This window comes from Aspergillus udagawae (assembly GCF_001078395.1).
Source record: "Aspergillus udagawae IFM 46973 DNA, scaffold_5, whole genome shotgun sequence".
NCBI classification, from domain to species: domain Eukaryota; kingdom Fungi; phylum Ascomycota; class Eurotiomycetes; order Eurotiales; family Aspergillaceae; genus Aspergillus; species Aspergillus udagawae.
Window position 1 is genome coordinate 1,485,431 of NW_025091268.1, and position 16,391 is coordinate 1,501,821.

General features: G+C 48.8%; 3 protein-coding genes across 3 annotated transcripts; 1 reads left to right on the forward strand and 2 right to left on the reverse strand.

Moving 5' to 3' along the window:
* Positions 1 to 21: 21 nt before the first annotated feature.
* On the reverse strand, positions 22 to 2,184 carry Aud_007321 (putative glucoamylase/glucan 1,4-alpha-glucosidase; the record flags this gene model as incomplete). Its single annotated transcript, XM_043292214.1, has 5 exons — positions 22 to 624; positions 686 to 1,323; positions 1,372 to 1,468; positions 1,527 to 1,813; positions 1,902 to 2,184. The coding sequence occupies 5 exons, from the start codon at positions 2,182 to 2,184 to the stop codon at positions 22 to 24; spliced, it is 1,908 nt and encodes a 635-aa protein (XP_043148149.1).
* A 998-nt stretch (positions 2,185 to 3,182) lies between these two features.
* Aud_007322 (alpha-amylase) lies at positions 3,183 to 4,782 on the forward strand (the record flags this gene model as incomplete). The annotated part of the gene is made up of 7 exons (XM_043292215.1): positions 3,183 to 3,280; positions 3,335 to 3,443; positions 3,491 to 3,719; positions 3,775 to 3,937; positions 3,992 to 4,138; positions 4,197 to 4,437; positions 4,501 to 4,782. 7 exons carry the CDS (start codon positions 3,183 to 3,185, stop codon positions 4,780 to 4,782), a joined length of 1,269 nt encoding a protein of 422 aa, XP_043148150.1.
* A 603-nt stretch (positions 4,783 to 5,385) lies between these two features.
* Positions 5,386 to 7,555, reverse strand: Aud_007323 (uncharacterized protein; the record flags this gene model as incomplete). Its single annotated transcript, XM_043292216.1, has 6 exons — positions 5,386 to 5,957; positions 6,014 to 6,243; positions 6,301 to 6,726; positions 6,801 to 7,202; positions 7,320 to 7,359; positions 7,435 to 7,555. The coding sequence occupies 6 exons, from the start codon at positions 7,553 to 7,555 to the stop codon at positions 5,386 to 5,388; spliced, it is 1,791 nt and encodes a 596-aa protein (XP_043148151.1).
* Positions 7,556 to 16,391: the final 8,836 nt, after the last annotated feature.

Below are 16,391 nucleotides of genomic sequence, written 5' to 3' on the forward strand. Positions count from 1 at the left end.
ATATATAGTGAGAAATTGAAATCACCATCTCCAGGCGGCATTGATCGTGGCATTAGCATCGCCACACTCGCTGGGCACCACAAACGCTCGATTCTGGCCTTCTTCCCAGATAACCTTACCATCCCCGACGCTCTTCCGAATGAATTTGAATTCAAACTCTTCCCCAGCATCCAACATCACGGTCCCGTGCCACAAGGGCGTGATGCTCGAGTACTCATTCGCATCCAACTTCAACGCCTGATGCCGAGCATCCCACTCGCCCAGCGGGGGAATGGATCCGACCAAGAAGATTTCCTCGCCAATGACGGTGGTTGCCAGGATATTGAACCGAACTGCTACGGTACGCCGGGGGGAAAGGCACTCTGGGCTGGGCCACTTGATCCGCTTAACAGGTCGGTAGGGTCCACGTGCGGAGGAAGGGGAGCAGATTTGGGGAAGCGTGGTGGCCGTGTTTGAGGGGAAAGCTTTGATTTGCGATGCGGAAGGATTGAGAGCACGCCTTCGCGCTTGGATTGCAGTGAGAAAGGATGTGTACGACCAAGTGAGGTCTTGCGCTGAGATGGGAGAGCCGTCATAGCGCGAGAACTGTTCTGCGAGAGCGCCATTCGGGGGGGTGTATTTTTGCTGTTGGTCATGTTAGTTAGTACTTGGCACGGTTCTGGCAAAGAGTAGAGGGTGACTCTACCACGACGCAGAGAAATCCATCTGCGTAGTCTCTAACTGCTGCAGTTATAGAGGCAAATATGCTGGTGTCCTTCGCGTAGGTTCCAACTGTAGCTGATGGGTACAAGTCTTGGAAGAACGCGAGGCTTATGTTTGTAACGGTGACGGATCCCAAGCTCTCCCACTGGTAAAGTGCATCGTATAGCTGCTCAGCTGCTGCCAAAGTGCACAGATACCAAGGGTGTCCGCCTTGATAGACATCCTCAGGGTACCGACCCACGGCTACAGCTCGGCCCCCAGGGACATCCGCATTGATCGGGTAGAGCGAGCGGAAAGAGTCTACAACTTCTTTGTGGCCTGCAAGCGCCCGATCAGAACACGGTTGGAACGTCTCTTCGTCGCAGCCCGCATTAGGGTCAAAAGTATGTATGATGCCTAGTATGGAATTGGCATCTTTCCCGGACCGATCACTATCCAGATTTGCCAATAGGGACGAGCCAGTCCAGTAAGTCTGCAGAAAACAGAGGACTTGTGGTGCCTGTGACAGGCAGTTCGAACATGATTTACCAAGCCTCTGGGCAAGTGCTGCACCCTGGCTAAGGGCTTGACGCTGGACTGCCGTGGTGAAAAATGAGGAGCCGCGGACTTCCTCCCAAAGATCTTTCGGATCTGGTCAGTGGATTATCATCCAGTATCTGAGAAACGTACCAAAAGTAGAAGAGTTCCAAAACTCCGTCACATAGGAAATGTCGTTCTGAATGATTGGCCAGACGCTTGACTCAACCGTATAGAAATGACCATTATCCTATTAAAATTCTCATAGTTAGGAAGCTCAGCCTTTACTGAAGACAACAAATACATACAATCATCAAGTTTGCATAGGATATCAATGTTGTTGCTCTCAGCGCGGGCCCATCCCTCTGTGGACGGCCCCAGGAGCCGCGGAATGGCGATCCATCCACCCTCAACTTAGGTTCCCCCAGGCCTCCACTTGAAAGATTTCCAGAAGGGTTAGAGACGTTCTGCAAGCGCGCCTGTGAGTCTATATAATCCTCTATGATCTTTTGAAGTGCAGGATCGTTATCAGCCGCAAAAGAATCAATGAGGTATTTGATAGTGAGAGCGGCATCTCGAGTCCAGGTATAATAGTCTCAACCACAGGTCAGCCTGGACCGTTGCAGTAAACATTTGCAGTAAATGAAGAAATCATCAATTGTAAGGAGGATATGACCACTCACAGTCAGGGTTGCTTTGACTAGGACTAGCGATGACGATGCCAGAGCCAGCGCCGGTCGCCTTGGCCCCGTTCGGTCCGATATTGTTGAACACCCCATCGAGGGCATATGAAGTTTCCTGCGCTAACCATAACTCCAGAAGATCCGTCGTCTGGGGTGTTATTATTGCTGGGATCACAATCTGAGCGGGGTCCGAGAGAGCGCTGACAGTGGTCAAGACGCCTATGGCGATCGTCAGGAACTGTCTCGTCGTCATCTCGCTCGGGCGCGATGTTTCATCTTTCATTTCATCAGGGCCGACGAAGACTGCCTCGCATGCACAGCTTCCACATGCTTTTATTGATGAACTGCCTCGAGTCGATCACAGTAACGATGATGGAGGGGAAATCAGGAAAATGAGACGAGAAGCTCAGCGGTCACACTGCAAGACTGAAGGAGAGCCGGGGACCAACCACCTGATGCCCCTTCTTGCCGGCATACACGATACACCACCACATCTTCCCCACGTCAGCCTATCGGTGGAAAATGCGATCGGTCCATTTTCCATATGTGGCGTCGAATCAGCTGCTATATTCCAACGACGATGTTGATCTTCCTCTATCGAAGCTGCAAGGGCGGTGCAGTAGTCCACAAACTGAATACCGACCGGCAGATCCTCGTGCTGGATGACCAGGGGCGGACATTCACAGGGGATTTATTTGAATCCTTAATGGCACTCTCGTCCGCTTCTGAGGTTATTCCGTAAGATATTCTTGATAGCTGACGATTCGAGATGGGTGGAAACCGTGGAATGCGCATTTGGTGGTGATCTACTTTCTGTTGGTATCCTATTCATCTTCATCTGAAGGTTATAAAAGCACCCTAATGAATCCCCTACCTAGCTCTTGCCAGTCCTGACATGAGAAGAGATTACGGGCTTGCTCAGCGTTCACCACGGTCAGCATGCCTATACATTGGTCATTCTTGATTCTCTCTTGCCTTGCTGGGACAGCTTTCGCGGCCACTCCAGCGCAATGGCGATCCCAATCCATCTACTTCTTACTCACGGATCGATTCGCACGGACTGACGGTTCCACGACGGCCTCGTGTGATACTAGTGCTCGAGTCAGCTACATCGAGCCTCCCTTCGCAAGCTATGGTGCACTGACACGTGAAACAGGAATATTGTGGTGGTACTTGGCAAGGCATCATTAAACAAGTCAGCCAGCGTTCTCTAACTAGTGTGGAGTTTGAGAGTATAACAATGGCTAATTTTGGTCAATATAGCTCGACTATATACAAGGCATGGGCTTCACAGCAATCTGGATAACGCCAGTCACCGAGCAACTTCCCCAGGATACGTCGGAAGGCACTGCATACCACGGGTACTGGCAGCAAGACATGTGAGCATCAAGTCATCCCCATATACTGGTATCAATTCCTGCTGACTCGGAAAGTTATTCGGTCAATTCCAACTATGGAACCGCTGACGACCTGAAAGCCCTGGCGTCAGCCCTTCACGACAGAGGCATGCATCTCATGGTTGACGTTGTTGCTAATCACATGGTTCGTTGGGTTCAGCCCACCGATGTGCTGCTTGCTGATTGAAACAGGGATATGCCGGTGCAGGCAATTCGGTCGACTATAGTGTCTTCAAACCTTTCAATTCTCAGACCTACTTCCATCCGTTGTGCTTCATCAGCAACTACGATAATCAGACAAACGTGGAAGACTGCTGGTTGGGAGACAATGTAGTTCCTTTGCCAGATCTTAATACTACAAACTCGGATGTCCAAAATATTTGGTACAATTGGGTGGGCTCTTTAGTGTCTAATTATTCCAGTAAGGACGTACTCTTAGTACCTGCATAAGACAAGAATTGACCAATATGCTACAGTCGACGGTCTACGAATTGACACTGTGAAGCACGTCCAGAAAGATTTCTGGCCGGGATTCAATGACGCTGCGGGCGTCTACTGCATCGGGGAGGTATTTGATGGAGATCCAGCGTACACTTGCCCCTACCAGGAGGTCCTGGACGGGGTGCTGAATTACCCTATGTGAGTGGCATACACATATAGACCTGTGCATCGCCGCGCATCTAACTAGAGCAGATATTATCCGCTTCTGAAAGCTTTCCAGTCCACAAGTGGCAGTATGAGCGACCTCTACAATATGATCAACACGGTCAAGTCGCAGTGCGCCGATTCAACCCTGTTGGGCACATTCGTAGAAAATCACGATACCCCGCGGTTGGCTTCGTAAGTTTCTTCCTAGACTCTCCCTCACTCCAGCGTTCTGATGAATCCCTGCTCGCAGGTATACCAACGACATGGCTCTCGCCAAAAATGCGGCAGCATTCGTCATTCTCTCCGATGGGATCCCAATCATCTACGCCGGTCAGGAGCAACATTACAGCGGCGGTGCGGATCCCGCAAACCGCGAGGCAGTCTGGCTATCCGGCTACTCGAACACCAGCGAGCTATACAAGCTCATCGCGACAGCAAACGCCATCCGGAATCATGCCATTAGCAAGGACCCGGCGTACGTGACTTATAAGGTACACGGCACTCACTCCCAGAGCCACCATACGCGACCAAGCCCGTGCTAACTCAGTCCACAGAATAACCCGATCTACCAAGATACCTCCACCATCGCCATGAGGAAAGGCACCGACGGAGCGCAGGTCGTCACCGTCCTCTCGAACCTCGGTGCTTCCGGAAGCTCCTACACGCTCTCGCTGGGCGGAACAGGCTATGCGGCTGGAACACAACTGACTGAGGTCTTTTCCTGCGCCACGCTGACCGTAGACTCAGGTGGGAAGGTCCCCGTTGTCATGGCTAGTGGCTTGCCCCGGGTGTTTTACCCGACAGCTGGGCTGAACGGAAGTACAATCTGTACTTGAACAGCAGGCATCGAATGAAGGAAGATACGATCTCTCTGAGACTTCACTGGAATTGAATTCTTTGTGTGTGTCCTGTCTTGGAATTATATATATATATATCATGAATTGCATGGCTGCTTTATCTTATATCGATCAATACGGCTAGTACTTTTACCATTAAATATATATTGCGGAAAGATAAGATATATCACGAGAGAGAGGAATGCCAAGTGTCGTTCGAGGGTTCAATGTTGGACGATGCGCCCTTGCGATCGAGATTTAGATGCTCGTGCCATAATTGGCTTTAAAAAGAGTATTTATGGTAATTGTGGCCTAAGGTCTCCTCCAAGAGTCATTACCCCCTCCAAACGAAGGATCGATTGACTTGAGACCTGGACCTAGCGCCAAAGACGGAGCGAGTTCAAAATTGAAAAAAGACCAAAGTTGGATAAATAACATAGTTTGAAATTAAATAGTTCGACGCCGGGAGGTGAAGCCTGCTTCGCCCTGTGGAAAGAAGAAACGAAATATATTACTGCCGCGCTGTACGGACGGCTGTTTCGCGCACGAGGCGCTTTCAGAGGGGTCTCACTACATGCAAGCATTCCATATACGATTGGCATATCATAGTATCGCTGTACGAAACGCTTGCAGCTCACCGGCTACACTGGTGAGTATATCTGGCAAGGAGTGCGGAGGAACTTCGGGCATGAGATGCTCCAAGCCACCATACTCCCCCATCATGGTATCCATCAGCGGATTCATGAATGGTATTTGCTGCCCCATGCTCAGTTTCCGAGTATCCCCGAATGCACCTTTGACAGCACTATTGGGGTTAGGACCTGCTGCGCACCGCCGCTTGAGCTCTGCGATTGTATATGAGAAGCGGTAGGCAATGTGATCTTCGTTCGGTGACAGGTGAAGGAGAAAGGTTTGGACCTGGTCGATAAGCGGATCCATTGGGCTAAAGTCGCAGAGATTCAGGGCGGCGTAGCCCACAATGTAGTATATCTGATCTGGGAAGGCGAGTGCGTTTGGAAACCGGACCAATAGAAATCTCGAGAGAATGAGGCGCGAATTACGAAGGATTTCTGAGATGAGGTGTTCGGACTCCCAATGGAACCTCATTGCCGTGCGATAAAGTAGTAGTTGGCAATACCAAAGGCTAAGCTCTAGTGTCGAATGTTGCTCGCCAGCTGCTCATTCAGTTAGTCCACCTCGTATGACGTATGATCGACGGTTATTTACTTACTCAAGAGATGTGCCCACTCCATCTTCCAGCGTTCGATTTCCTCATATTCGAAGTCTCCCAGCCGCATACGGTGGCTGAAATTCTGCAGCTTTAGCGCGATCAGGTATAACTGGATCTCCGCTACAATTTTTCCATCTTCAAAGGTAGCAGCTGGGTGCTCAAGAAGTCGTGGACAATGCTCCATGTACCTCTGCTGTATGTGAAAGGGACGAGCATTTCCAATGGCAGACCTAGGAGGCTCTCTTAGCAAATGTCGAGTAAGATTTTTGAATACATTGAACACATACTGTAACTGAGTCAGGCATAGAGCATTCCACAAGCGTAGTTTCGCGACCATGTCATTGTCCACAATAAGCTCGGCAGGAGCATGGTTGAGAAAGTCAAACGAAATGATAGCGTGGTTGATCGAGATCCCGCTCAGCAACCAACTATCCATGGGAGTCTCTTTTTGCACTGCTGTTGGCCATAACGCAAGAAGAGTAAGAGCCTGAAGAGTCTCGTGCTTGAGAGGTGGCTTGTTCCAGAGGATGTTGACTGCTGCATGCCGTACCTGAAGATACATAGCATGGATTACGGATGATGGTATACCGGGGACGTAGCGAGACGCTAGCAGACAAGCTGTACTATAGAGCAGCGGATCTGTGGCTCTCAACTCATTATGGATATCGGACGGACTGTCGATCGAGATCCAGATACCAAAATGATCAACAAACCTTTGGGACGAGTAAATTAGCGGGGAGTTTCTCAGGACAGATCAGAATCAGACGAGGGGAAGGGAGTGGCATACACTTGAATTAGTTTCTGAGATAATTTAGGGTCGATGATTCCCTTAGTGAAAGGGTCACCGAGCGACCTCGAATCCGCAGGTAGGACATTTGCCTCTCCCGTGAAGTCGGACTGCAGGTCCTGAATGAGACGGATAGGTCTAGGAGCGAAGGAAGACGATTGACTTCCTTCGATCGAAGCGGTCTCGTCGGTGATACCACTCCTTGTCAACATGGATACCGAGCTGCCAGATATACTGGGCGACCGGTCCATCATCTGTCGCATCATGCTGGTCATTTCTGTCATACTTCGCTCCAGCGAGTTGAGGCGCTCTTCAATGGACGGAATAGCTGCCGTTGCATCCGACCACATTGAAGCATTATCTTGAAAGCGCTCAGCTGTCTCAGGCAGCTTGCACTCTATCCTGCGAGGAAAACATGTTCAGCAAAATTGCGATCCCGGCCGGTCAATTGACGCGCGAGAGATTTTCAGGATTTGAACATCTCATATCCTTCAATGTAGACTTTTCTATCGTACTAACCTCAAGGAGAGACAGCGGCGGCAAGCGTGACCGCGTGGATCTAAATCGCACCGGGTCTTCAGCTTACGACAAGTATTACAGGCCGTCATTGATCGTCGTATGCGACCTTTTGGACGAATTGTGTCGCCGCTGGCACTCGATTCTGGTCGGCAGCTGCCGTCAGCGACATCAACATTCGTGTTCTCCCACGTGGGGATCTCAAATTTGACATCTTCAACAGAAGTGGTGCGCGTCATGGCATGAGAGAATGGGTACTGATGGATCTGCAACCAACAATGACAATGACTACCTAATAGGTGGAGAGGGAACAGGCAGGCGTGGGAATCCAGAAAACGAAGATCCAGCGCAAATCATAAGTAGCTTGGGTATGTGGAGCGAGACAATTGCCTTTTTAACAGGCCATGATGGGCTAGGGGCATGAAATGGTGTTAGCTTGCTGGCCGTTGACGAAATAGGCTCCGCTGGAAGTTGGGTATCCTGCGCCGCCACGGCCAACCAACCTATCTTGAACCTGGGGTAAAAGCTAATCAGGGGCGCGATGCAACCAAGCGGCGCCTCTAGCGGGCTTCTAGAAAAGTAGAAACAGGCAGAAGAAGGTGGTAACAATACTTGCAGGCTGCAGTCAAAGAGGGGTTGATTGACATGCGCCATCTTAATCCTCCTGCATCCGACGAGAACCGGATTCTCTGAAATTCCCGCTTCCAAAGCAATGAGGGGTTAGGTTTAGCGATGGAAAGAAAAGGAGAAAAAGGAACCCAAGCACGCAATTAGTTGGAAGACATTGTCCGGGACACTTTGATTTGTTGATAGACAACGTTGCTTATCTTGATCATTCAAGATGGTAATCTTGCGGAGGGTCTGGATGGTGCATTTGAGTCTTAATTTTCCCACAGTGGAGCAGCGATTTCGATGGGCCTCTTTCTGGTCCCATCAAATCATCCTTAATCAAATTTCCCTTCACTTGTCTCTTCTGTTTCGCTATCACTCTTGTGGAGTTGAAAAGAGACCAAGCATTTAAATTTAGTATGGCCAACCGGATAGGGGAGATCATGCAAATCAGTCCTGAGCGCCTGCGAATCTGCGATCGCAAAGCAAGCCTGGTGACTGGTGAGCAGGCGCGATCGTCGCCGAAATGTATCTATATCGAACCAACCAGTGCGAAGATAGGTAGCCATTATCTATCTCATACGGCCAACGCTGTGATTTCGACGGTGGAATAAAACGGCTAGTTACGGTAATTATTTTGCCGGTTACTGCCTGATCGGAGATTAATCTCGATCCATCCCAATAGGAGTGTTGCAAATGGTACAAGTTGATGCACCTTTCGTGTTCGGGCTGTAAGCCATGGGAAGCTTCTGAACGGACTGGTTATGGAGTCATGGCTTCAACTGGAATCCTAATTCGCTTCTGCACTTGTCCTGCTGCAGCCCACGGTCAGGTACTTGGTGAACAGCCTTCACTTTCCAGGATTCAGTGATCAGTAGCGCAGGACAGGGGTTCGACTGTTCAGTGCAAAAACAGGTCGTAAAGTCGCATTGGTCAATCCTCTGCCATTGGCCAACCCGACAGGCACTGGACATTAACAGCTGACTTGTGGACCCTATGTGAATCGGAATAGGCTGCTATGATGTTCCCGACATCCCCGCATGAAAAGTCTCAGACTTACGAGCCCATTCCCAGACAGAATAATATTGGTAACTGAAAGTCAAGACTCTGGACCACTTTAGCCAATAGACTATAATTCCTGTCTAATTAGGAAAAAGGACTGTCCGAACTTACTTTCAATTTGTGGAAGACAAAGGCCGACCTGCTGGAAAGGTACAGGCAATGCCAAGACGCTTTAATCATTGTCGAGATTCTGTTAAGCAATCTCTAGCGCAGGATTCTACCTCGGCCACCGGCGGATAGCTTATTTTGGAAGGTGACAAGCCGCAAGGAACAGCAGATGTCTGAGCGTAAGGGAAAAAGGCGCGTTTTGGGGCTAGTTCCTGCCGCTAACATGTGCCAACCTCCTCACTGGTCTCTGTGAGGTATTTCGTTGGACAAGACACTTGGAGCAGGAACTGGCGGTCTTGAAGAACAGGGATCATGCTTAGTGTGCCTGCAACTGAGAGGACAGGCGACAAGCCCCCTGCACGGATGAATGTCAGCCAATAGCTACTCATTTTTGCGATAGACGCCAAGCCAGCCAGCCCTCGTTCTTTGCTGCCATCGTGCTGTCCAAGTGGACCAGTGGGACGCTGGTAACAATTGGCATGGGCCTTGGCAGCTCATGTACTGCGTACGCCCCGCAGCTTTGATAAAATGGTTGCATTATTAAATAGACATGTCTCACATGCTATCGCGCAATAATGCCGTCCAATTGACCGTTGAAAACGAAAGATCAGCTATCACACCACCGAGACCAAGACAGATTATCGCAAATCTGAATGACCAAGAGCTTTCGGAGAGCTCCGACTGTAGAGATAACGCAATCCCTATCGAGGATTGTACCTGCATCCGAAAGTCTGTTGGAGGTTGTCCTTTGCCAATCTGATTGCTTGATGCTCGGATGGCCTGATAATCACGATTTTCTTCGAAAACTGCTGCAAGGCAGCAAAGGAACTGGCTGCAGAGAAGCAGAAGAGGAATTTGAGGGGAAGCTGGTGTAGTATGGGCAAATCAAAGTCCTTATTCTTTTTTTGCGTTTTTGTCCCTTTTCTTTTCTTCTCTATTTTTTTTTTTGGCTCGTTCATTAGGTGGCACACTCGTATTTGGCAAACTTTCGCGATCGACGATCATCCTCCTAAGCATGTTGTCAAGTGACTGGTGGTGTGAACCCAATCTTTCAACATCCAGTGGGAAAGTAAGATTCAGCTCGATGACAGAAGGAAACCGATAGGCCGAGATCAGTGCGCATCAAGCCCATCTTGTATGTAGACTAGCCCAGGAACGGATGTCAGATCGAATAGATTTCGTCAGAGAGAAGAACAAAGGCGATGATAAACTGGATGTTGAGGGCATTCTGTAGAAAAGATATCCTTACCGCTGTGGTTCTGTGCGAGTATAAATACTGTCAATTGAAGAAACGTGAAAAGGTCTAGACACATGATATTTGCTTCCTCAGGCAACATACGACTCCATTCCGTGCCGCCAGTGTAACACTGTGATCCTGGCCAGTCGTGCTTGGTAGAATGCATTTACCTAATGTTTTTTGGAAAGGGGCGCCAATTCGTCCTAATTCTGCAACGCCCAGGAGTAAACAGAGAAAATCTTTTTCTCTTGCATCAATTGAGCGACTTTGGCCGGATATCGACGGTCAAAATTCCTGTAACGTGTTCTCGAGCTTTGCGTTGAATGGCTCCTTCCCATTACCATGAGCGATGCTAACCTTGATAAGTGTATGACAGGTTTGAACTGACCGCACCCTGCGAGATCCTTTACCTACGGAATCCGTTAGAATCCCCCAGCAAGTGCAGGCATTCCTCCTTCCCGATCAGGTTGCCACACATGGGGACCCTGGTGGCTAGAAGCAATTGGAAAGAAGCAACGCCGGTTTTCTAAAGCATCTCTTCTTCAGGTCTCACTGACGGAGGCCCCTGCTGGACATCTGGCGGTCAAGGAAGTTCGAAGACTTGGTGACAATCATGAATTGCCACTAGCGATGGACATGGTCGACGATGCTCAATTTCTCTCCGTCCCATCCCACAAGTTGGGTCTTAGCGAATACTGGGGATGATGCGCATCATACGCAGAGAAGAGGATGAGCGCTGAAACAGAAAAGGAAAAGCCTACTTGAAGCGAGCATTGTTCGCTGATGGATTCATCCAGCGGACGAAGAATCTTACTACGTTCTCAGCGTAGGACTTTGCAAATCTAAATTGAACAGAAACGAAATGCTACCTCCTACGATAAACAATGCGAGATAGGATTCCGCACGTCAGTGTTGACCTTCTGATGCAGTATCAGTGGAGTCAACCGGAGTGGTGAACGCACGCTGCCTGCTGCCCAGTATCCAGCCAATATGTTCAACCATGACATTGGTTGGTACTCGAAGGCCTCGCTACATCCTGAGCGCTAGTAACACGCTCAGCCAATATGTGTTCCAAGCAGTCAAAAAGAATTGGGATAATGCACCGCAAGTATCACTCTTCTCGAGTTCCAACCTGGGTCTCAGTCGCTTGTAGCGGAGACTGTGTGGCCGAATACCCCAAAGCCACACCAGGAAATGAAAAATGCCCTTTCATGTCGACACGATCGCAAGGACTACTACAACTGTCAAGCATCATCATTTGTTACAATGGTCGTGATTCCCATTTTGCGGCCTGTTGAGTATGAGATCTTCTTCGAAGGCTGCTGCAAAACTGAGATCAACAACTGTCAGTACGCCATCACCCATCAGCGAAATGATTGGGAGAAGGAGTACAGAAAAGTATCCCTCAACCAATTACAATCCCATTGGACTTGTGTGCCTTCTGTCTTCCAAAGCTGTATGTGGAAACACCTGTGATGCAGTCCATAGTGCATGTCTGGACAAGGGCAAGAGCATTTTTGCCTCAGGTAGACTATGACCATCGCAATAAAATGAATGGGCTTGTCTCTCAGCGAAGGATCAAGTACAAGTGATTTTGGCACTATTTCGTCTGTTCACTCGGCGGATTCTTCCAATGCCAGCCAGAGAAAATACCAACCATAGCTGGACTATGGCTCATATTTGTTATTCAACACTGCAGTCACCCAATTTGGCGCACGTCGGATGATCGCTGACAGAGTCCTGAAAGGAGAGCGCTTATGTATTGTGGCCATCTTCCTTGTTTGGTGCAATGATAGAGGACTTCGCTTGCGAGTTCCGAACGAGGCTTGGTCCTGATCTCTGCGGGTAGACGGCGGTGAGAAGCGCAGAACGGGGCGAATTTGAGAACGCACATCATTGAATCACGTCCTTACATTAAAGCTGAACCCACAGACCAACGCTGTCCTCTGGCAGGGAGATTGAGAAAGGGTTAGCAAACAGGTATCGGGAGGACAGGCGCGGAAATTGTTACTCCAATTGGCATTTATTGAGATCTCAGCAGCGCATCGCAACAGACCCCGACGATGTGTCACGCAGGGTTCTCCTTGGAGACTTTAGGGAAATAGTCTGTCTCGGCCCTGACTTTTGTATATGCTTTGCAAGGAACTCAGGTATAACCGATGAACAAATAAAACGTAGAAATGGAAACCCATCAGGGATAAGGGGCGAGTACGCTGGCAATATGCCATGTATTGAATGCAGGAGCCGCACAGGTAGGAGAAACCCTCCACTGGAAGGCCGCTGCCCCATCTGATTCTGACAGCTTTCACTTCTCTCAGATACACGTTTTTCCTGTCTTTGATCCCAAAGAAGATATTAGGCGGCAGGCTCGTCGGACTCAACTACCGATAAGTTGGTGAACTACCGAGGAGAGACTCGAATATTGAAATAAGGATCTCTCGTTTCCGAGAGACCAGGAACCGAGAAGATATCATGACAGATACCGTGCCTCGGTGAGTATTGTGCAGATCATGATTGAAGAAAAACGTGGCTCTCGTGGTGAACCCATCCCTAGGCCACAATTTCCACAGTCGTCACTTCTAAATGCTACACATCGTGGAGCCGTAAGGGGATGAACGGTCAATGATGATGCCACGCCGATTGTCTCAGACACGGAGAGCTTTACGAGACGAAAAGCATGATCAAGAAAACGGTCGTGAGACGATCATGAAGTTCGTGAACTCCTGTCTGCAGGTAAATCAGCCGTCGATCATCCGCACATGACGGACTAGTACAGTGTGACTCGACGAACACCATTGCTAGCTAACCCAATTACCGAGAGACTTCGGAGTCGAAACGGGGCTGGAGAGAGCTAATGTTTCTGACCGCCCCCAGGGACCAGGGTGGCATTCTCACCATGACTTATTCCAGAAAGTAGTGCGAGGCGGGGAAGGTTTGTTCGTTTGAGAGGGGATGATTTGCCAGCTACGTTGGGGACTATGAGACAAATCTCGGACTATTGGATTCAAGGTTCCCCAGTTCCAAATATGGCAAGCTCGAAATATTGAGAGTTTGGGAAAACTTCGGAGAATTGCCATAAACTAAATGGGTGTTACTAGTAGTTTATCTATGGGGCGTTAGAAGACCCGTGGAGGCGTGGGCTTGTTGATGAGACATCTTGCATCCAAAAATGATGTCAACGGTCACTTGCCCGGGAATGCAAAACCAAGTAGATAGTGGCGAAGAGAATAATACAGAGTAATCTGTATCTGAATGTTCAATAGATATTCGAAGTTTCGAACCCAAGTTTTCTGAGATATACGCCATACCCGATACAGTATAAGACAACCCGTGAGCAAGATGTAATTCAAAGTTCATACTATCCCGTCTACTGCTGTAGAGGTTCTAGATAATTAGTAGATAGATGCTACTTTACTAGATAGCGAAAGAAGGCTCAATGTGACAATGACAAGAACTCTTTTGTCTGTGCCAGACATGGCCCAGTTCGAACCAGCCGAAAGTGAGACGAACCCAGGTACCAGGAATGCTCTCGGTCGAAAGGTGACACGGCAGCTAAAGATGACAAATTCCATTCCAACTTTACACAGAGGGCAGAGGTACGTTCCGAAATGTGGACAATGATATCCTGAGCAGTAGGTAAGGTAGATCCGTTCTTCAATATCTTACCGTTCGTTCCAATCATCTCTTATGGTAGCAATTCTCTTGGGGTAGGCATGTAATACGTTGCAGGGAAACATTCCGATCGTATCCCGTCTTCGAGAAGGTAGATTCTTCATCCTGCAAGATCCAGAATTGATCTGCACATTTACTCCATTTATGCACGATCTGAGTCTTCTGTGATGATTGGTTCTTGTAGGGTGACTGGCTGACTTCACTAAAGCTAGTGCGTAGTACTATTATGTAGGAAGTGGGTACGCCTGGCACTGGCACTGTGGCAGGCTGGCAGCGCCACCCCTCTCCTAGACTCGCTACACCTATCTAGGTAAAGGTAGTAGACACAGCCTAAGAGACCTTACGCCAGGGTTACGAAATACCCAGTATCCCCTACCTGTAATCCCGCCGTAATAACGTATCTACTATGATATTTTCTCAAAGCTGCTTCAGACTAGAGAGCAAAAACTAGTGGCGCCTGGCGTCCTGTCAGGCTCCATTTCAGCCTCGATCCAGTCCTCGGCTCTCCCCTAACTTTAGACACACGGAAAGGCAGTCCTTGTCCAGTCCGTCACCTGCAGGCTGCTGCTGGTAGAATTTGGAATTCAGTTCCAAGATATGGAGTGAGTAGGTATGGGGTCCCGATGACGGAGAACCTCAGGAGTTTCAGAAGTCAGGGCTGAAGTGCAATGCAAACACCGTAGCGAAGCAGAATCCATACTGCTACTATTTAAATATTCTCTGTAGAAGTATGTACTGCGGACAGACTCGGTGCCAATGATGGGCTGTCGTATAATTTTCGGAAATGGGACCAAAACATTCCCATTGACCTGGAGCATCCGCTGTCAACCTTGTTCATCAGGTTGAATGTCAGCGGCTTGATCATCGCTTGTCAGAGTCTAAACTACCAAGCGTCATTAATCAGGCTTACCGACTTTCATTGGTGGCGTCACGCCGACATTTACCCATGCATACTGATGATGAATCGGCATCTGAAAACTGGAGAAATAACAAAGCTTAGTTTGTATGAGTGTGTAAAATAAAATAAAATAAAATAAAATAACCACGCGAATCAATACATGGTTGCACATCTGAGCGTGCGCTGAATATAGAATAATATCGAGTACTTCCATGTCTCTCTAAAAGCAGGCTAAGCATTAATGGGGGCCGAGGCCGCCGAGGGGTTTGCAGGTTGAACTCTATCCAACAAGAGGTTGTACGCCACCTCCAATTTCTTTGGCTGTACCAAGGCTTCATTCCTATTTCAGAGCGGTGTTTATTACCATTTTCAGTAAGTGAACAATGCTCTTTTCAGGTATCGCCCGACATCATCATTGTTCCAGACAAAACTTTGACCCGTTCTCTCTGAGTTTGATCGTGGACTTCCCTGTTCCCCTAGCCAAGTTCACTGCGCAATGTCGGTGAACCCTAGACAGTCATGGTGACTGCTGGCCTGAGCCTTATGCTAGCCGCACGAACAATTAGGACATACATGGTTAGCGTTCAGAAACGAGGAATGGTATCATTTTAAGTCATGGATCAATTCATTGGTGCGATAGATCAATCAGGTACGCTGGGCTGGGACTTGCCCCATGGACCTGCCGTTCCCAGGAAAATGCACCCCTATCTATGAGGCTATGGGACGGGTTCAGACTAGAGACCGATCCAGGATTTGAGGCTTCCTGCCACTGTCCTGCATACCACAGCAACCCTTACCTCTACTTTTCCATCTGCCGTAGAGCATGGATGGGCAAGTAAAGTCTGTGTCTGTTACTCCTGACTAGGGAACTTCATTGTGATCTGCAAGAATTGGGGACAGTCGTGAAGTCATGATTAGGATAAGACTAGCGAGAAGATCCTTCGAAGTCATGTCTCGTGGGTGACAACTCCCCACCAACGTTGTCATCATTATTAAACAACTCGACGTATGCATTGGAACCGCTATGTCTTAGAACCATTGAAGAACTATGTGGCTTTTCTGGAAATTTTGAAAATTGAATCTTCCGATCGGCCCACAGCTCCAGCTCAATGGAAGCCTGCGACTCCAGCCTATTGACTCCGCTCAGCTTTCTTGTCACATGGAACTATCCGCAGTAGTGCAATGTGTAAGCACTCCACAGCTGAAACCACGAATCCAAGCAGTTCATGGTACTATCTTGGTTAATTCCATGGTTGTATTTATCCCCCTCGACTAGTGGTATTCTCATCTCATGTGGCCCTCCAAATTGGAACATCTGACGATCTTGGCGCAACCTTGGCACAATGCGGGTCCATTTTCAAGATATCCCAGAAACCCAAACGAAGGAAAGCCAAATCGTCCGCCTTCTGGTTCCAGAACTATGGGACTATGCCATAAGTCGAATTGGTTGCAGCCAACGATGGTCTATCGCGCACATCATATCGTTCGT